Source organism: Protomyctophum parallelum, assembly GCF_964188405.1.
Source record: "Protomyctophum parallelum genome assembly, chromosome: 20".
Classification (NCBI taxonomy): domain Eukaryota; kingdom Metazoa; phylum Chordata; class Actinopteri; order Myctophiformes; family Myctophidae; genus Protomyctophum; species Protomyctophum parallelum.
The window spans coordinates 23,296,639-23,317,650 of NC_139718.1; the positions used below are offsets into that span (position 1 = coordinate 23,296,639).

Genomic DNA, 21,012 nt, shown 5'->3' on the forward strand with positions numbered 1-21,012 from the left:
ATAAGTCGATTAATCTCTTTGTGAATTAATTAAGTAATAAGTAATAAAGAACAGAATGGTACATGGTCATCACATTCACAATATACTGTATCTGATCCTAAACAGATTTCTTGAAAGTGCTCAATATGTTTACAGATACATTTTCACAATCATTTCAATCCTAACTAGAAATGCACTCTGTCGAGGTGCCAACTTGCGCCTTGCACACAAGTAGGACATGGCCTACTTGTGCGCAAGCAGAGTGCTACTAACTGCTACTAACTAATGTATATTACAACTGCTGTTCTAAATCCTTTAGACCAGTTATTGACCTTATACCAACCTTTTAATGTACCTTAGTTACGTCATCATTAACAGCCAAGAAGGGACCACCATTCTTACCCCTACATACCCCTTACCCCGACAGTGACGTCGTTTTACATACATACATACCCAGCCGATCGCCAAACGTATCTTAGTTACGTCATCAAGAATGGTGGTCCCTTATTGGCTGGTGGACAACACCGACATACAAACATACCCAGCCGATCGAAATACTTGCACGCTCTGCTTGCGCATATTATCATTAGTTTAATCACACTTATAACTGGAAATATTTTATCATTAGTACGCTTACCAGATTCCTGCTTTTCTACGTTCCCTGATGAGCTCTTCTGATTGTTTGGCTGTTCAGATTTCTTGGCACCGACACTGATCTTTTGGCCAATGAGGTCCTCTGTCACAACAGTGCTGCGGACCACTTCGAGCAACACCTTCCTCAGAGTCTCATTGGCCTGGTGCAGCAGTCGCCTGGGCACACAAAGGGAAAACATTAGACAGTATCGCTATGAAGTCCCCATGGATTAAAACCTGAGGATGAAAAATAAATCCTGAAGATTGGCTGGTGTTTAATCCACACATCCACCCAGAAAACAAAATTCACAATCTCACACACACACACACACACACACACACACACACCACACAGACACGATATGTCCATTATTAGTTATTACCCATCCTCTTTTGCAGTCCGTAGGTCCTCAGTGAGCATCTTGAGAAGGTTGCCTCCCTCCTGGCTCTCTCTCTCTCTGCGCTGAAGGAGTGTGTCTAGAGTTTCCATCTCCGCACGCTTCCCATCCAACTCCCCCTGTAGACAGCCCACCTCCGCTCGCAGCTACAAGAGAAAAAGAGAGAGAGGAATAACCTACTAATCCACACAGATCAGACAATCGTTCTATGGTTCTAGCAACATACCTGTGTGCTCAGTGAAGAACCAACAAGGGGAGAAATAAAGGTAAATCCAGTCATAGCAACTACAAAAAAAGTCAATCACTTCACTGGCACAACGCCAACTCCTCCTAGTCCTTCTCTTAAAGGCATCAGATCATTTTACCCCAAGAGAATAACAAAACCACATGGCCACGGGCATCCTATTAGAGTGAAGAATCACTCCCTGGTGTACGGCAAGAGAGAAGTGCAGATGTGATTACACTGATTAGCCAGTCCATAAATAAACATCCTTTGCCAAAATACCAAATGGACCTCCGGCCCTCACACAGTAACTGCCAAAAACACACATTACAATGTTAGCTTATTAGATTCAGTAATACTCCATTTTCAGCAATTCTCACTCCCACACAGGTCTGGAGCTGTGTGGGAGTGACAATTACATGTTCTATATTCCCAATTTGTACTTCATCATAAGACAAAGTGATTTTCGAAACACACCACATATTTTGCTTAGGCCTAAGGCCGATTCTAAAAACGCCTTCTAAAGCCTGACCTAAGTTTTCTGAAACTCTGAAACTTCAAACATTTATATAGCAGCATCAATTTTTTGAATACTGTACATACTGTACAGAACCCAAAAATGGGTTCCTGGCCTGAGGGGGTAAAACACCAAAAGGGGTTCCCGCCCAGAATGGGTTAAAAAAAGCTTTGTTTTCAGCAAGTGACAGTCTTGTAACGAAATATATAGATTACAGATTTTTGTTTTCCATTTCTTCAAAGTCTGCCTATCTTACCTTTCCTTCTTCATGTATGGTTTTCCCTTCTTCTACCATCCTTTCCCTCCCTACCTACCTCAGTTGGTTTCTCCTTCGCTCCCTTTGAACAAGTCTCTTTCAGCCACCTGTGTCAGCACAACAATGCTGTTGCCCAGACAACAGATCCTCCATCCCCTCTCTCTTAAAGCTTTGCTCTGCTTAGCTCAAGGGGGTTGAGGGAGAGCGTGCACGGTGTGTGTGTGTGTGTGTGTGTGTGTGTTTAAGGTAGAGGAGGAAGTTAATATTTTTACAACTAGGAGGCAAGCTGGGCAGGTGCCATGGAGACAAACAGATACACAGATAGGACAAAGCTTTGGTTGAATGGAAAATATTTGGTTTAATGGAAAATAAAGTACCGGTAATAAGAGGGCTTCAAAACCATATAAACCTATATTCACTATTTTCTTTACTCCCATTCCGTTCACTGTCGTTTTGGAATATCGAATATGAGCCTGAATAATCAATAACAGATCTTGCATTTCACGTCACCCTAACAACTAACAAAATTATAACAAAAGCAACAATGTTTTTGTCCCTGTGACATTCAGGGTAATCTGTAGCAACTGGAGAGGATGAATGATTGATTGAATGAAGATTACCAGTGAAAGGCTGAATGGACACACGAGCGGTGGAACAAGGGATTACAGATAATCCTGTCGGCAGCATGGTCTCACCCAGCATAAAGGCATACATCAGGAGTAGTGCCGTTATTAAACACCATAGCATCCCTATTTTGGGGCAGTGAAAATAGCTGATCTATAAGATTTGGGGTGGAGGGGGAAAAGGATGGGGCCTAGAACAGACCAGTGGGGGACTCCAGACAACTAAGCCTATGGGGTTTTAAATGCAATGGATATTATAATCTCTTTCAGAAGATCTGACTGGATGCAAAAGGGAAGAGGAACACAGATGAGGTTCCTCATTGCACTTCAACGGCGGTTTAGTCTCATTTTCTATCTCATATTGGTGTTCCATTTTCTCCCTCAATTACAAGTCTTGCCTCTGGAATAAGTGGATGGATGCATACAGCACCTTGCGATTATTTCACACGTGAACCGTTTGTGTCACGAGTCTCATAACACCAGTATTAATGGCAATATTAATGGCAATTTGTATTCTGAATGAGGTCGATTTTACACAGCACATCAACTATCAACCAGTGTGAATAAGGCATCAACTATATGAATAGTTTTAATGCAAAACACTCACCGGCAAGTTTTGTATACTATATTCGTCATGCCCCTGGCATGTAACACCGGCATAAGACTACAGAATCAGTCAAGCCATTGGGTAGAAAACAGATATAGTACGTGTGTGCGACTGTGTGTGTGTGTGTGCGCGCGACTGTGTGTGTGTGCGTGTGCGTGTGTGTGTGTGTGTGTACAGTACCTGAGCCACCACAGAATCCAGCTGTTGGAGCTGGGCAGTGAGCTGGCTCATCTTGTCTGTGTAGCTGCACTCCTTGTGCTCGTGCTCGGCTGCAAAACTCTGCCTCTGCTTCTCAAGCGCTGCCTCCTTCTGCTCCTCAAACTCCGCCTTCAAAGTTAGTTAACAGTGACAGTTCAGAGGTTCAGGTCATCCATTCAAGAGAATGAAATAAAATCTCCCCCTCTCCCATTGCCTTTCCTTATTGCCCAGCCACAAAGATCATGCAAGTGTATCTGGTGGGCCGATAGCTAACGATTGGTGGGATTAATGTGGAAATTGGGTTTGATTAAAGCTCCAGGGGGACAGGGTCCAGGAGCATTCCCTATCTATCCCTGGGAATGGGGCTGGTGTTGTGAGAGATTAGAAGGGCTGTTGTTAGAGCCCTACACAGCCATCAGTAATCCATGATGTTACATACTGTAATAATGAGTTTTGGAAAAAGACTCACTGGGGTCTGTTGAGCAAAGAAATACGTATTGATCATATCGTTGCTGTCAGAGGCATGTTTCAACTTTATACCTCATCATACCAGAGTGTCATGCAAATGTACCGAAAATAGCAGATCTAAAAGCTTACAACGCATAATGCGTTCTAAAGCCTAAAAGCATCTGCATCTTTACCTTCAGTTGGTTTAACCGGTCCTGCAGCCTCTCCTCTGACTGAACCTTAAGAAGCTCCACCCCTTCCAGGAAGTGCAGACGTTGCCGTGAGGTTTCCTCCTCAAGCTCCCTGCGACAGGCCTCCAACTCTCGTGCGGAGATACCCCTCAACTCCTAGAGCAGGACACGCCGTAAACATTTAGTTTGACACCACAGTATGCAATTGTGTACACACACACACACACACACACACACACAAAGATGCTCCTTCTGTGACCAATACAAATAAACAAATTCATACAAACAACCAGACCAATGTTGTGGCAGTAGAATGGCTCTCTGTAATCCCTGCTCTCTAATGGGCTGTAAGAGCCCCATGATACAAGAGATGCTGTATACTGACAGCAAGACCACAACAGCATGGGGTGTTCTCTCACTCTGGGGCATGCACGCGTGTGTGTGCATATGTGCACACACACAGTGTGTCACCAACTGATGCATGATGCACTTATTCCACACATACTTGTAGCTGGACTCGGTGCTGATCTTTCTCAGCAGTGCAGGTCAGAGAGAGCTCCTGAAGAGCCGTGTCATGTTGCTGTTCCAGCTGAAGAACCTGAGCAGTAGAAAGACAAAAGGGCAAATTAATCAGATTATAAAACATTATCGAAAATCAATATCTTAATGAATCCCCATCCCCATGTCATTAGGAGAAGGTTCCAAAATGACCCAAATAGCTTAGCTGACGCACAAGCTCACAACCCATTGCGACTAAAGCTGGGCTCAGACTACAGGACTCTTTCAATCATTTGGAACACACTACAGGATAATCTCGCCAGATCAGGCTAGAACAGGGAACGCCTTTCCCGGCCCAATATCACCCTGATTATCTTGTAGCTCACAACGTGCTGCGACGCAACACATTTTGAGTTTATAGATTTTTACACACCACCAATTGTACAATGAACTATACATAATACAGGGTTATGGGGTTAACCAGCTGATTGATAAGATTTAGTTGATTTAAAAATATATATATGTTCTCAATTATTTGAATAACCTATTGTTATTGGTTCTAAATGTTGGTTTGATTAAATGTTTGATTCATGCAGGCAAGAGAAATGGTGATGGATGATTGACAGTACCTGCTTCTTGAGAGAGTCCAGAGCCTTGCAATGTTCTGAATCCATGATATCTTTTTGAGCAGATAATTCTGCCTATGAGAACAAAACGTTGACAAAAAGATTTATCACGATGCACAATTTAAAATAAAAAGTTGATTGGTTGATTTTTCTGACATTCTTAAGTCAAAGCACCTGGTGAACATGGTTGAGCTCTGCGGCCATGGCACTGAACTTTTCCATGTGCAGCTGGGCCAGCTTCTTCTTCAGTTGCTCGCTGATGGACAGCTGTTCTGCCTGCTGACGCTCCATTTCCTGTCTATGTTCCATCCTGTGGCAATTAAGCTCTTGATAATGCCCTTCTTCAATCTGCACCAATTCATCACGAAGTTTCTGTAATATTATAGCATGAGAACTGTGTTGTGAAGTTTTAATCATATTAGTGGGCAGTGGCTTATTAAAACCATATTTTTGGCAGACTGAGAAGTAACCTCTATTTGTCATCTTGTTGCAGTTACTCACCTGGACCTCTTTCAGGTAGGTAGCCTCCAAAGTGTCCATATTATCCAGCATCCTCCTCTCCAGTTCATCCTTCTCTTCCTGATGCTTGCGTTCCAACTCCGCCTCTTGTGCTTTAAGCTGTGCCTGTTTAGTCTCCAGAAACACAGCCTGCAGACGGTCCAGCTCCACCTTTTGTTTGGAAACAAGGATCGCTTCCAAGGAAACAAGCTCAGCTTTGTGCTTGGAGTCCAACTCAATCGCCATAGCAGCAAGTTGATCTCTGTACGTGGAATTGAGTGAACCTAGTTGTGCTTTGTGTTTGGCACACAGGGTGTCCATCTCTTCTGAATGGTTCTTCATTAGACTTGTTCTCTGCTGTTCCAGCTCAGCCTTGTGTTTTTCTCTTAGCTCTCCCAGAGAGACTTTGTCCTTCTGGGCCAGACGCTGTTCCAATTGTGCCTTCTCTTCTTGGAATCTGAACTCAAAAAACAACATTTAAACCACATAACAAACTGTATTAAATACTCAGATGTGCATTTGTTGTTTGCAAGTTCCAAGTAAGCAATAAACAATTAAACAAATAGTAATATTCTGTTTGAAAAGAAAGAAGCAGAACATCCCCTGCATATTTATTTTCAAGTATGGGGGTAGGATGTTGTTGGGATTAAAGAACTCCATGAATACCCAAAAGACATCCACCCTTTAGCAAGTTTTACACCTCACCTATCCTGGGCTAGATGTAGACGCTCCTCACACTGTTCCTGGATGAGAGCAACAAGCTCCTTCACCTCAGCAGACATGCAGCTCTTGGCTTTCTGAAACTCATTGTCCAACTGGGCCTCCAGCCGCCGTTTCACTGCTAAGACCTGGGGGCCTGGGAGTCAAGAGATGGACCAATTAAATAAAAAATTACTAAACCATACATTATTACGACATTGCCAATTTTCTAGATAATCTGGACTGTGACACCAACTTACTCTGATCATTTTCCAGTGAATCCTGTAGTGACCTCAATTTTGCCCTCTCCTCCTCCAGTTCTCTTTCCAGGTGTTTCCTCTGCTCTTCCATCCCTCTCTCCAGGTCTGCTTTCATTGTGTCCTGCTTCTCTTGAAGCTCAGCTCTCAGCTGCTGTGCCTTCTCCTGGCTCCTGTGGGTCAGCTCCACTTTCACTCTCTCCTGTTCCTCCTCCTTAGCCGCTCCAAGACGAGCAAAATCCTGTTTCAACTGCAGAAAATTGTAGGGAATCAGAGTGAATGACATAGTTAACCTATTGTGAGGGTTTCAACCAAATTCATGTTCCTAATACTATATGAGCTACTACCATCAAAATATGCCTGCATGCATGCATGGCAGGTTCTTGTGCAGTAAGTCTGTGTGGGTGACCTGTATGTCTGTGAACAAAATAACTTGAAAAAGTATGGGCCGATTTTCACCACAATTAGGAATTATCAGCAGGCAGCACCAAAGAGATGATTCACTTCTTGGTTTGAAAAAGTCAAATGTTAAAGTCATAAATAGATGGGGGAATTGGTCAATGATTATAATACAAATTGGGAATCAATGGGGATTATCAGAAAGCTGCCCTGAAAAGATAATACATCTTCGTAATCAGTCATATCTTCGCAACGGAGAGGCATATAATTATGAGATGTTGGTGCAGACAGGATTTATACACCCCATTGTGCTTTTTAATTTCTTGTGTAATTCAATAATGTGTATGACCTAGTACATTTCATATCTTAAAATGCGACAAAATGCACAAGATGAAAAGTAGCCAATAATGATGATAGAATAAAACTGATCAATCTGACGCATAAGGATAATAAAGATTTATCTTTCCTGGTTTTATAAACTGTCCGTTGTTGAAGCAGCTATTACTGTTTAAAAACAACAATATGCACTGTAAAGGATAAGCTAAAAATGTATGTTTAAAATGAGTTTCCCTTCATAATTCCAGTATGTGGAGATTGTACCTGCTGTGTGCTTCTCTGCAACTCTGCTTCATGTTGTTTACTCAGGGCAGACAGACTGCTCTCCTGGGTTTGGATGATGGTCATTCTGGTCTGAAGCTCCTCGCTGTGACGCCACATCCTCTGCTCAACTTCCACCTAAACCCAGTCAAAACACCATCACTGTCAACTCCTACATCTCATAGTTCTCAATGTTTCACCTCTGGAGATGTTATTTATTTGGTGAATGGGTCATATCAGTGCATGCTAAACTTAAATTCTTTACCTCGACCTGCCTTGCTGCCTCCAGGCGAACACGCGTGAGGTCTGTGAGAGAGACTATTTTTAATCACAAACAATTTGACATCAAAAGTGCACTGTAGTGCTCTTATATGAAGGTGTGTGAGCACAGTACCTCGGACGTGGCTGTCAGAGAGTCTGGCTCTGAGCTGTTCCAGTTCCAGTGCATGACGAGTCTTAAGCTCCTGAAAGTCTTCATAGTAGCGGTCCGTCAGGTCAGTGCGCACCTTAATAGAAAAGCCATGATGATTTCAACATACATACCAGAACATAGAAGTGTGTGTGTGTGTGTGTGTGTGTGTGCGCGCGCACTTGTCTCACCTGTAGCAGCTCTTCCTTATAGGACAAAGCCATAGAGGAGCGCAAGTTGGCCAGCTCCTCCGAGTGTCTGTCTTCCAAATGCAAACGCAACATTTCCATCTCCTCCTAAAAGAGCAGCAGTATGATAGACGTATAATTACTAATAAGAAATGAGAAAACATAACACTGCTCAAATGACTGCGATTATGTAATGCGTATGCAATTACCTTGTGTTTTTCCAGTTTGAGAGTGATCTCAGTGAGCATGTTGCTTTTTTCCTGTTCACACTGGCCTTCAGACGTGAAACTATAAGAGAGACCAACACTGCTATCAACGTGTGTAAAATGTGTAAAAGTCTTCTACATCTTAAACATGGGCCTATTGACATACCTAGCATCCCCAGTCTTGATTACAGACTCCTCCAGGGCCGCCTCCACCAGCCGCAGCTGCAGGAGAGCGATCTCCTCCCTGTGGTTCTCCTCTGCTGTCCGTAGCCGCTGCTCAAAATACCTGAAGGAAAGAAATGTTCAGTGTTGGCTCTAGGGTGAGGGATAGTGAAAACAGATGCAAGTAAAGTATGAAATATGTCTTCCTTAGATCAGCTGAGCTGTCACACACTGAATTGATATAGTTTCTACCACTGTCAAGGAGTATTTAAAGATGGAGTGCCGTGATTCTTTTCCTCCCTAAAACATGATCATCGGGTCTTATTGTTATATAAGGAGGTATAATATTAAAAAAAAAAGTGTACAGTATTTGTTAAAATGTTGTTTTTATGTGGACACGCCCACCAGTTCATTAAGTATGCCTGATTTGCCTGGTGGGTGGTGATGGGTGTTGATCCACCTGAACTGAAGCCGCACCCACAGCTGTAGTTGTATGATAAAGGGTGAGGGGTTAGGGGAGGGGCTGATAATGTGATGTCACTATATTAGTTTATTTGGCCCGTATGACTGTCAAGGGTTCAGCCTCCAGGAAGAAACCCTAAATACAAGGTTAATACACCATTGCACATAAAAACGACTCCAGGGTGTCTAATGAAGTACTGTCACGCATAGACGCGTGAAAAACTGGAAAAATACAAAAGTTGTGGCACTCCATCTTTAAGCAATAATACACAAGGGAGTGCTATGCTGTGGTTGTAGAAGACACAAGGCCATAGATAATCACATCTGTGCCTATATCACTGTTGTGTGAACTTCGGTTCATTGATGTGATTCCAAGTTCCCAACAGATAATTGTGATTTGATGTCAAGACAATGAAGACAAAATCACAATGAAAGTTTATTTCATGAAGACTGAATGGTTTTGAATACCTTTCACATTCCAACACATCTACAGTACATGCTCGATTGTAATCAGGATAAATCATTGATTGGACCCATATCACTATTTCAGGTATTTTAGTTTTAGGTTCATTTGAATCAAAAACATTAAGAAATCAGTTCAAAGCCAATAGATTTGAGCCATTCTAAGTCATTCATGTTGTGCCTATAGCAAACTGATGCTATTTAAAATCATAATTTCTTTCCGACAGTTGGCAGCTGTTGCTAGGTTACAGGTATAATAGGGCAAAGTGATACTTTTATAGATATGCAGTTTGAGGGCCATTATGAGGAGATAATCATTTGAATGCCACTCAGCCAATCAAAATACAACGATGGGGAAAAAACACAACATTTATAAATAAGCATGTCTAAATTAAAATACCAACATGTCTAAGTGATTATACAACAGTCGCTGACTTCTGTAATGATTAAATGTTGAGACTACATAATAATGTAACTGCTTCTTTAGCAAAAATGGATCTGGAATGATGGAAGTTTAGACCCATTATTATCGAATACATAATACATAATTTCTGTTCCTGAACACCTCAGGGGAGGATTAACTACTACTCATTTTAGAAACAACTTTTACCCCCAGCCAGAGTACGGAAGCCCTTTTTATAGACTGCTCATTAATTACTTTTATGGTATATTATATGGTTACTCCTGACCAGAGAGCACAACTCTTTATTTTGCTTTTGAAGGCACTGCTTTTTAATATATAGTATGACAATAAAATATGTGTGTGTGTGTGTGTGTGTGTGTGTGTGTACCTCCTCAGGTTCTCCAACTCAGCCTCATTCTGTTCCTTGATCTGTCGTCTTTGTTCATTAAATTCCGTCTTCAGGCGTTCAATGTCATCAACACGAGATGAGCGGGCAAGCAGCTGTTCCTTCAGCTCTGTTGGATAATGAACAGTACTGGGATTAGAATAAAATCGTTTTGGCACATGCGTTTTAGTATGGGTGCGTGTGCGCGTGATGTGACACGTGTTAGTTCAGCAACCCTCTCACCTCCCAGTTCTTGTCGACTGGTCCTCATGCTCTCCAGCTGGGCCCAGAGCTGAGCTACTTCTTGTTCTGAGCTTTGTTTGATCAAGGTCTGTTCCTCTTGGAGACGAGACACCTAGGAGATGGACAGAGATATTATTATTAGATATACAGATTTATTTTAAGACAAGCAAGTTGTGCCTATTTACAAGATCAAGAGCCCCTAGAGGCCATGGTGCTCCTACACCCATACGGAAATGTTGGCTGAAGAGCGACTGACTCTAAAGGAAAGGCCATGATGTCACCAAAATCAGTAGGATTCATCCTGCAGTCAGCTCATTAGATTATTTATGAGATATCTTGTGTGCAAAGTTGCGCTCAGCAAGAAATTTTTTGTGTGAATGGAAAATTTGGTCTAAGAGTGGCAGTAGAGGAAAGGCCATTGGATCACCAACATCACGCGGGTCATCCTCAAGGCACAACATTGCATCGCAAATAGTAGTAAAGAGATGTGTTGCACCCACCTCTTTCTGCAGTTGCTGTTCTTTCTCCTCTAGGTGGCATATGTGTTGCTCTTTCTCCTGCAGCACTGTCTTGTGACTAGAGACAAGTTCCTCTATACCACCTGAAAACAATAAACCATCTATGTTGAGACTAGAACACACAACTCATTAATTTTGTCACTGACGATTTCACAGCAAAGTTCAAACTTCTGGAAACTAATGTTAGACGTGCTCTATACTATGCTCCGTTTCAAAACACTTTTGAAATGATTTGCTAAACAATAAAGGCTGTTTGAGAATGGAGAGAAGGCGGAACTCACAGGCAGTTGCATTTCTGTCAGCCAAGGCTTGGTTCAGCTCTCCCTCGAGTTTCTGGATCTCCTTCTCACTGGAAGCCTGGCTCTCTTTCAGCCTGGCCTGGGACTCACGCAGGTCACACTGGGTCTGAGAGAGGGCTGCCTGGGCTTCAGTAAGTGCTGCCTGGCTGTGACTGAAGGAGGCATGGGACTCTGACAGCTCTATCCGAGTTTTGGAGAGAGAGGCCTGGGTGTTGACGAGTTCTGTCTGGGTCTCAACGAGATTGCTCTGGATCTGTGAGAAGGTTGTCTGTAGATCTGATTGGGATCTCTCTGCCTCCTCCCACTCAGTCCGCAAAGCCTGGAGAACAACAGTAGTGAGAGAAAATTAATGAGAGAATGTGGTATTGCTGTTATAACCACTATAAGTAAGCCTTGCTGTGCCCTGAGGCACATAGAGCAGGAGCCCATCTCGTGTTTCCTTAGCGTGACACAGCTTGATGTACAAGTACACCCCCTGGACATGATGCTAGTATGTCGACAGGGCTTACACCAATCCAACCCTTGATGCAGAGTGCCAAGCAGGGAGTCACTGGGTCCCATTTTTAGGGTCTTTGTTATGACCCGGCCAGGGATCGAACCCCGACCACCCAGGTCTCAGGGCAGACACTCCAACCACAAGACCACTGAGCTGGTTATAACGACCAACATCTTGTTCATTATGAAGAGAATAAATAAATAAATAGTTATTATTTATTATTAGATTGGTCTATTGTCTTTACCTGTGTGCCTTTGGCGTACTGCTGCTCCATGGAAGCTCTTTCCTGAGAGATACGAGTCTCACACTGGTGCTTCAGCTCTTCTGTACATACAGAAAAGAACCACAAAAGCCCAAAATAAAATACAAATAAATAGTCCTCCTGACATCAACATATTCAAGAGCAGCATCTGCTCTACGTTTTCCTGAATAAACCTTAAACCACTCAGCAGGCTGATTCACCAAAATGTTGAACAATCACCTCACCAGTATAAATAAATTAAAAATAAATAAAAACACTGACTGGGTCTCAATACTGACCAACATCTCGCTGGTGCAGCTCTCTAAGCCTTTCTTGCTGAATGTGGTTCTGCTCTCTGATGCGATCCAACTCAAACTGCTGCCGGGCCTGAAGCACAATGCTCTCCTGGGCCCACTTGTCCCTGAGGGAAGCCTGGACCTCGTTCAGAGCGGCCTCACGCTCCCGCTGGAGGTTGGCCTGGGAGAGCTCCAGCTGGGACGCATGGAGGTTGGTAAGGCTCAGACGCACGGTGTCAAGCTCTAGGGCCTGTTGGGTCTGTCGGCACAGCAAAGAGGGAAGATACATTGTCACTTAGACCACACAACAATATAATGAGCGAGTAACTAAAAAATAATATCAAATTTGGTAACACACAAAGCTGGGCATAGTCAGCCAATCAAATAATCTCAAATTTGGTACACACAAAGACTGGGCATAGGAGGGGATCAAAAACGAGTCAGTGTTGCATAATGCATTCCTTCAGGATAGAAGGATCTACAATGCGTTTATATGTTTTCTTTGTTGTATACGCTGTAACGCTGGGATCAATACAGTGTATCAAATGTAATCTAGTGTTGCTTTTGTTTACCAGAGCCTGCTGTAGTTCCGCCTGGTGGGCAGCCTCCATGCTCTCTCTGAGATCTGATGTGAGCTCTGTCCTCAGCGTACTGAGCTCTTCACTGTGTTTGGCACAAAGCGCAGACACCATCCTCTGGTGTTCACGCTCAGTGACCTGGAGAGGAAGAGGAGGAAGCAGAGGGGAAGGGACAGAATATAAAAGTAAGAAGGAAGGCATCACCCAGGGCCCTGTGTTTGTATTCAATGTGTCTCCGTTTCCCCTTTTCCATAGTGACGGTCAGTCTACCTGTTTGATAAGGCTGATCTGTCTCCTCTGGTCATCCTCTAGAGAGGCTTTCTGCTCCAACGGCTCCTTCTCAAAGCGCCTGGTGAGTTCTGATACCTAGACATGCACAAAAACCAGGATATCAAAACACAGGTTAATGTCATGACTCAGCCAGAGCTATTTCAGTTGTTAACCAAACAGTAACTGAAGAAAGTAACTGAACATTTCAAGGAAAATAGTTATATTTGAGCAACATAGCAGTTCAAAAACACTTGTGTCATGTTTCCCCTTGTGAAACGCACCTCCTCCTGGTGTCTCTCTTTCAGTTCATCCACCTCCCCTTGGTGAGATCTCCCGAGTCTCTCTGCGACCTCCTCCACAGCCAGGAGCTGTTTCTCCAGGAGAGCCTTGACCTCCTCCTCCCTTTCCCTTCTCAGCTCCTCCAGGAGATGCTTAAAACCCAACAGCTCTTCCTGCTTCTCCTGGCGCTCCACCTCCCATTTCTCCCTCTCCTCCACGAACTGGGGCAAGAAAAGAAAAGAAAAATAGGGGATAACAACAAACATATATACTGACATATATTGAGACACTTTAATGTTGATATTAACAAGATAAATCCTATCATACGTACGGTAACAAAAATAAGTAAGTTATAAAAAAACATGGCATGATGACTCATCTCACCTCCTCATCTTTGGCCTTCAGCAACTCTTCAAACTGCTCTAGCTCCTCCTCTATAGCCTGCTCCATTTTCTTCATCTGTCCATCCATCTCCTCCTCTTTCCTGCAGTACTCCTCTCCCTTCCGCATGGCGTGGCTCTGGGCCTCCTCCAGGTTTGTCAGGTTCTGTCTCAGACAGAGGAGCTGAGACTCCAGGTCTCTCTTCATCCTCTCTGCTTCCTCCAGAGACCCTTGACTCTCCACCAGCTGCTTTTGGACAGAGTTGACGAGCTGCAGAGTAGCATTGAGCTCCTTCAAAGCACCGTCCAATGCCATGGTTCTTTCACCCAGTAGGGCGGTTGTGGTTTTACATTTGGCTTTGGTCTCTTCTAGCTCTAATATGACCTGGTCATGATGAGAGGGGGAGAAAATAATTGTTGTTGCATTTGATAATTCCATTTTTGCTCATACAATTGCTTTTCATCTTTTCTGAACTATTATATATATATATATATATAATTTTATATATATATATTATATATAAATTTTTTTACAGAAACCTTATGAAGAATCTGATTTCAGAGGCATTATTTCAGATCTAGCACAAAGTAACAGGCGACAGCTGTTATGCGACAGTATTTCTTAAATGTCGTCCGACTACCTGTGGTGCTTGTAGCTCATTGCCAAAAAGAGCGTGGACCTCAGAGGCCTGCCTCACCTCATGCAGAGACAGGAGCGCAGCCTTCTCCTGCTGCACCTCCTGCAGCTCACTCGCAGGGAGGGTGGAACAGAGGAGCAAGGAGGTATCCCTCTCCATCTCTCTCCCCACTACATCTTCCTCTTGCTCTCTGTCCCTCTCATCCTTTAAGGCACTAAGTTTGTTCTCGAGGTTGTCTAGTTTATGGCTCTTCAAGGAAGCCTCTTCCTCTGCAAGTTTTCGCTTTTCCTTTTCATCTTCCAGTTGCTCCTGGCACATTCTTCCCTTCTCCTTTTCCTCCTCCAACTCCCACAAAGCCTCCCTGATTTCTTCCGTTACCTGGGCCCACCTATATGCATGCAAAAGAAACAAAAACAAATCACACCCGTGAGAAGTGAGGGGCGCTCTTATCATCGTACATCATCCCATTCTGGCTCAAAATTGTCCATTCATTGTCAATGGCATTTAATGTTTGTGTTAGGACAAAGTTTGTGTTTGCACACACACTAAAAGCTGGACATAGAAGGGGCTATCGCCCCTCAAACATAAAGAGAAGGAACATGATAAATGGGTGGATTCAGTGACAACGGTAAACTCTGTAAAAGGTGGAGGAATCTATCAATCTGAAAACATCTCCAATCACCAAAGCGCTAACACAGATAAATATATCAACAGGCACTAATTTTACATAGCACACGTTAGGCAAAAACAAGTTCAGCTTATCCACAATTAAAACATGATTAAGATTCAATAGAAATACAGATACATAAAGAAGGGCACACTATTCACCAACTTGCTAACCTGTTCCTGGCCTCCTCCAGCTCCTCTGCAGTCTTCGTAACCTCCTCCCTTAGCACGTCCTGCTCCTTCTCGACACGGCCCATCTCCTCGCGGAGTTCCGTGCACTGCTGATGGAGGAGCTCTTTTTCCAGGTCAGACTGCTCGCACATCTCGCCTGTCTCCTCCTGATCATCGAACGGGGACCGGGAGTTGTTGAACCACTGGGACGGAGATTGAGGGCCAGAAGTACGGGCATCAGGGTTGCCGGGGGAATCCGCTGTGAAGTCTAGGAGGCCAGAGAAAAGCTGGGGGCTGCTGGGCTCCTCGCGGACATAGTGCGAGGAGGAGAAGTTGGACTGGTCGGCCAACACTTCACTATTTAGCTCAAAACTGTAAAAACAAAAGAATGAGCTATATTTACAGAACACCTGTCAATACATATTTATATAAAGTACATAGTGCTTTACATTTAACCAAAAAAGCTAATACAATTGTAGACATAATGTAAAACAAAGCCCATCCCAAGTATTAACATGTTCTAGACAAGAGGGAAATGTGTGCTATATGAAACAAACCACCACCACCACTCACACAACTACTACAATGGGATTTTCCTCTGACCTGTCGTTGGCAGAGTTGTCCTGGAGACTGCCTTCCTCCAGGCTCTCATTGGTCGAGTCAGAGCAGGAATGTGCAGGTTGTGCCGAGGACAAGTAGCGCTCCATGAGGAGGTCTCTGTCCACAGACCCATTCAGGCCGTTCTCTGCAGGTTCATCATCAACATCAGAGTCCCCGCGACCAGAATGAGCTCTTGCCTGATTCTGCTTATTCTTAGAGGCTTTGACTCCAACCTCTTCTGCCGCTACGACCTCAAGCTGTTTTTCTCGTTCCTCCAACAGCTGCCCAATTCTTTCCACCTCCTCTCTGTGATCCTCCTTGAGCCTCCTCATCTCCTCATCCAGACTTTGGAGGTGCCGTGTCGAATTCTCTGCCTCTTCCTGCAGCCTACCCCTCAGCTGCTGCACCTCCATGTTCAGCACCTCCTTCTCCTCCTTGTACTGCCGCATCTCATGGCACCGGGTTTGGGCTTGGCTCAGCTGGGACTCCAGGTCTTGTATCTGCACCTCCCTTTCTTTTCCATCTTCCGCTCTTGCTTTTCTCTCTTCCTCCAGCAAAGAAAGCACATGTTGGTGGTTCTCTTTCTCCTCCTCAAGCTCTGTCCTCAGTCTGTGCAGAAGAGCTTCCGTCTCAGTGTCAGAGTCAGTGCTGGAGCTCTCCAGGCTTGATGGCAGGTAGCTGAGCATCACAGCCCCTGGTTCCCCTGATGTAGGTTCCTTGTGGTTGAGGGCTGTGTCCTGGGAACTGTGGCCAGGCTGAGGCTTCTGCTGGCCATGGGGGATATCAGCACCTGATTGGATTTTAATGCGCAGGAAATCCACACTTGTCTGTGTAAAAAAAAGAGTTGAGATAAGAGTTGAGCTGTTGAGTGGATCAAAACAAGGGGTTACCGAGGGATAATGCCAAATTTTTCAAGTGTCCGTTTGTCTGTTTATGTTGCTGTCAATTTATTTCTGATTTTGTAAAAAAAAATTAAAACACTTAAAATTCAATAAACAGAACGTCGTTTTTTTTTTATAAATACAGTGACGGTTTGTAACTTTTTCAATAAAAATATCGGGAAACTCCGAAACGGACGGTCAATTTTATTATAATGCCAAATTACGAAGAAGAGACAGTATTTTTAACAATTAGCGAACATAGAGATGGGCTGATTCTCACCAATCAACAAGGACTTCGAATGATACACATGCTCAGGTATCAGTGTCAGTATCGGGAATATGTCTACTATTACTATAACATACATAACAAGTAACAAACATACACAGTACAATTGATACACAATTGTGTGTGTGTGTGTGTGTGTGTGTGTGTGTGTGTGTGTGTGTGTGTGTGTGTGTGTGTGTGTGTGTGTGTGTGTGTGTGTGTGTGTGTGTGTGTGTGTGTGTGTGTGTGTGTGCGCGCGCGCGCGCGCGCGCGCGTGCGTGCGTGCGTGTGTGTGCGTGCGCGCGTGTGTGTGCGTGCGTGCGTGTGCGTGTCAAATACCTGCTGTGCCTGTCTCTGTAAGGCCTGTATCTGCCCTACGAGTGACTGTGTCTCCTTTTGGAACTGATCTCTGCTTGCCTGAGCATGCTGCAGGTTGGAACTGAGCCTCGCAATGATTTCATTACGTTTCTCTACAGCCTTCTGCAGCTGCTACAAGTGGAAAAGCATATCCGTGGTCAGTTTAATTCACTCACACACATCTTGCTACAGTGCTGTTTTAGTAGACGGTGTGAATATGAAACTTTCCATCTTAAAACAGTCAGTACCATAACAATAGAGCAACATAAAGCAATTTACAATCTGAGCTGGACCCATATGGCATTAAATATGGCATGACAATTCTGATCACCTCACACTACATTCCCTGCTGACAAGACAGATTGTGCTGAATTGGAGCAGGCTTTGCAAATCTGCCTTGCAATATGACACTGGATTTAGGCTGTGATAGTGACAATTTGCCATGGCTTGCTAGACATTTCCTCTGCCATGAGGAAAGAGCATGATCTCGTTACATGCGACATCATGATAATATTCATCACAATACATTTTTCAGCACCACACTGCACACCCCGAGATGTTCAGAATTTACTAGGCAATACAACCAACATGCCTGGTTGCATCTCACTCTACACAAGGAACAGAGAATAAAATGCTTCCTCATCATTATCTTCTGCATTTGTAAAGCTGAAAGGTTTGGCTCTCACTAAATATAATAATATTGCATTCAACTGTGCTTCATTTCGGCATCTTTGGTCCTTGCTTTTGCTGTTATGTGTTGTTTTTATGTGTTTTGTTTTCTTTAGTCATTCATGGTGTTAACATGTCTTATTGTGATTTATTGTCTTAAAATAAAAAACATTTGATAACAAAAAAAAACTGTGCTTCATTTCCACACCAAAGCAAGCAGGAATATTTCACACCCCCAGTGGAATGAAACCAGCAACACACATATGCATGCACTTACACACAGCAGTAATTACAGTCACAGAGAGTCCCCTGAGCTTGCAGATAAATAAAGCATGAAAAATAATTAATCCAAATGACCAAACACATCTAGCTAGCCTACTTGGAGCATTTTATGTATATTAAGAACCCAATTAGCATGTTGTGAATTCAAAGTGTAGTATAGCATTCTTAAACGTGCTGTAGAGGTGTAACAGTGGACTAATCGCGAGAATAGCCAATCTAAAAGCTCAAAAGGCACTGGTATATAACCTATTAATCAATTAAATAATTCAATTAATTAAAAAAGTAACAGAGAAATAGAGAATCAAAAATTATTGATAGCTAAGTTATTGCACTTGCAAGGACCGCAATTAAACTCAGCTGAGCCGTCTGTAGAGTGTAGACATGTATTTTGTCCGTTTGTCTTTTCCAGCCCAAAATGCACCCCAGGCAGGCAATGCTTGTGTGGCATCAGAGAGATATTTAAAACCATTTCAGTTTGTGAAATGTGTCAAATGTTCACCTTGAGCTGCTCTTTGCCAGTGAGCACAGAGAGGTCTTCCTCTCCCAACTCTGCCACAAGAGAAAGGCTTTGGTCCTGCGGTCTAGACAGGTCCCTCTGCACCCCATTGCTCTGGGCCTCTGGCTCCTCAGACTGTTGCGTTTCCTATGAAGCAAGATAGCAACATATTCTGTTCAGACTAGGGGACTGTTTAACTTTAATGTATCAGTCAGTTTTAACCCATTTTGACCTGAGATGAGATTCTAAAAATGTCTTCTACATCCTGACAGTTTTCTGAAAAAGATATGTTTCTATGTCAGTCGTTCTTCGATTTGTCAAAAATAGCTAAAGCAAAAGATAGATAATGCTAACACCAAAAGGGGTTCCCACCCAGAATGGGTTAAGCCATTAAGAGTAAGACCTGAGGTAAATTCTACAAATTCCAAATCAGTAGTTATCAAAAAGAATTGCGCCAGCGAGGCAAGGACTCCCAGAAGCGAGAATTTAAGAAAGAAAAATTAAATGTACGCAAGCTCACTGCACGAAGTGATGTGCTGTGAGCTTGTATAGTTTTCTGAAAAATTAGTTATATGAACTGATGCTGCTGAGCCTGAGCGAGAACTAGAATTTTGTACTTTTTTCTCAGCAAGATATTTTCTCAGTTCAGATTTGAGGACTGCTTTCCTGGAAGTCTTCTGCAATATACTGTATGTCAAGTTTTCCAATAAGACATTTAGGCTTATAATATGTAATGTTAATAAATTGTTTCTAGTAAGTTAAGACAGACATGTATAACTTGAAGGTACTCCAAAAACACTATATCCCTCTTTTTTTTTTTTTTAGATATTTTTTTTGCGGCTTACGCCTTTTATTGATTTTTGAAGGGACAGACAGTAGGCTGACAGGAAACGGGAGAGAGATGGGGGGATGACATGCAGTAAAGGCCGTGTCGGGTCCGGGAGTCGAACCCGCGGCACACTGCGACTGGATCACCAGTCCGGTGCCCAGACCGTTACGCTGCGGCCTGGGCCCACTATATCACTCTTCAATTCATATTGGTCAGCAGTCATCACCAATTCCAGATTCTAAGATCAAATATACAGACCTTTATTGAAAATAATGTGGGTGATCCATCTTCCCCTTTAAAGCCAGTAATAGTGCTACATACAATCCTGATTGGGTTGCTATGGTAACATGCCCGCAAAGCACTTGTGTGTGTTTGTTGACCCATTTCTCCAAATATGTTTACTGAATAGGGGCCCCATAGACCACTTGTTATAGCATGCAATGAATACATTGAACACATGGGAAAATTATAGTTAACGACGAATACTCCAAGGCCAAAGCAAATAAATATGGATTTCTGAAAAGGGCAAACAAACTTTATCATTCCTTTAGGCAGTAGTACAGTCAGCCACGTCTAGCATGCCTGCTAGCATGCAGCCAATACTGGCTAAACCACCATAATAACTAGTGACATACCTCATGGTTGATTTTGCTATCCTGATTTGTGTCATTGGATAGTGGAGGGGCTGACTCTAGGTTTCGGTCTTTCGTTGAGCAGTCATTCTGCGGGACATTCTGGCCCTTCCTCTTCGCCGTCTTTTTCGGCGCCCCCGCACCGTCACCTTTCGCCCGCCTCTGTCGGTAGCTAGCAAGCTGCGCAGGAAGGAGAGTGAGAGGTATATGGACACGTAGGTTAGGACAACAGAACACCACCACACTACCAGCATGGTGGTGCTCAGAGGGGCCTAATAGCCACAGTTCATCTCCTCAAAGAACTGGATGAGCAAAGGTTCAGGTGTTGATTTCCCAGTTTTGTATAAGAACCATCTTCAGAAGTCTCTGATGAGTCATGAGAATGATTGAGCAAAAAAGCCATAAGAAATCCTAAATGGCCCAAACAAGTAAAAAATTGGTTAGTTAGTGTTTAATGTTCTCTAATCTCCAAACAGGATAATTCAAGACGATGGAAAAGTTAGTAGATAAGAAAAGATCGGGACAAAGACTGCAATCTCAAAAATCAGCTGCATAATAACAAGGAAATAAAGCACAGGGAAAATCCATATCAATCATATTACA

The 21,012-nt window shown here is 43.3% G+C and overlaps 1 protein-coding gene across 5 annotated transcripts in view; it reads right to left on the reverse strand.

The window, feature by feature from the left end:
• The window catches only part of pcnt (pericentrin), a 43,899-nt gene that overhangs the window by 18,500 nt on the left and 4,387 nt on the right, over positions 1 to 21,012 (reverse strand). For 3 of the 5 annotated variants that reach the window (XM_083791301.1, XM_083791299.1, XM_083791297.1), the window contains 32 exons: positions 20,413 to 20,589; positions 18,952 to 19,095; positions 17,484 to 17,633; positions 15,972 to 16,825; positions 15,402 to 15,770; positions 14,622 to 14,949; positions 13,928 to 14,308; positions 13,546 to 13,764; positions 13,265 to 13,360; positions 12,989 to 13,132; positions 12,420 to 12,675; positions 12,124 to 12,203; positions 11,366 to 11,702; positions 11,067 to 11,167; positions 10,567 to 10,678; positions 10,327 to 10,453; positions 8,616 to 8,735; positions 8,453 to 8,549; positions 8,247 to 8,351; positions 8,041 to 8,152; positions 7,912 to 7,952; positions 7,650 to 7,784; positions 6,654 to 6,900; positions 6,400 to 6,550; positions 5,698 to 6,151; positions 5,371 to 5,568; positions 5,200 to 5,271; positions 4,578 to 4,670; positions 4,076 to 4,228; positions 3,417 to 3,563; positions 996 to 1,156; positions 617 to 789 (listed from right to left, as the gene is read on the reverse strand). In XM_083791301.1, coding sequence (XP_083647427.1) covers positions 617 to 789; positions 996 to 1,156; positions 3,417 to 3,563; positions 4,076 to 4,228; positions 4,578 to 4,670; positions 5,200 to 5,271; positions 5,371 to 5,568; positions 5,698 to 6,151; positions 6,400 to 6,550; positions 6,654 to 6,900; positions 7,650 to 7,784; positions 7,912 to 7,952; positions 8,041 to 8,152; positions 8,247 to 8,351; positions 8,453 to 8,549; positions 8,616 to 8,735; positions 10,327 to 10,453; positions 10,567 to 10,678; positions 11,067 to 11,167; positions 11,366 to 11,702; positions 12,124 to 12,203; positions 12,420 to 12,675; positions 12,989 to 13,132; positions 13,265 to 13,360; positions 13,546 to 13,764; positions 13,928 to 14,308; positions 14,622 to 14,949; positions 15,402 to 15,770; positions 15,972 to 16,825; positions 17,484 to 17,633; positions 18,952 to 19,095; positions 20,413 to 20,589 — 6,334 coding nt within the window. The remainder of the gene's footprint in view (positions 1 to 616; positions 790 to 995; positions 1,157 to 3,416; positions 3,564 to 4,075; positions 4,229 to 4,577; positions 4,671 to 5,199; positions 5,272 to 5,370; positions 5,569 to 5,697; positions 6,152 to 6,399; positions 6,551 to 6,653; positions 6,901 to 7,649; positions 7,785 to 7,911; positions 7,953 to 8,040; positions 8,153 to 8,246; positions 8,352 to 8,452; positions 8,550 to 8,615; positions 8,736 to 10,326; positions 10,454 to 10,566; positions 10,679 to 11,066; positions 11,168 to 11,365; positions 11,703 to 12,123; positions 12,204 to 12,419; positions 12,676 to 12,988; positions 13,133 to 13,264; positions 13,361 to 13,545; positions 13,765 to 13,927; positions 14,309 to 14,621; positions 14,950 to 15,401; positions 15,771 to 15,971; positions 16,826 to 17,483; positions 17,634 to 18,951; positions 19,096 to 20,412; positions 20,590 to 21,012) is intronic. The other 2 variants (XM_083791300.1, XM_083791298.1) reach the window with 2 other exon arrangements.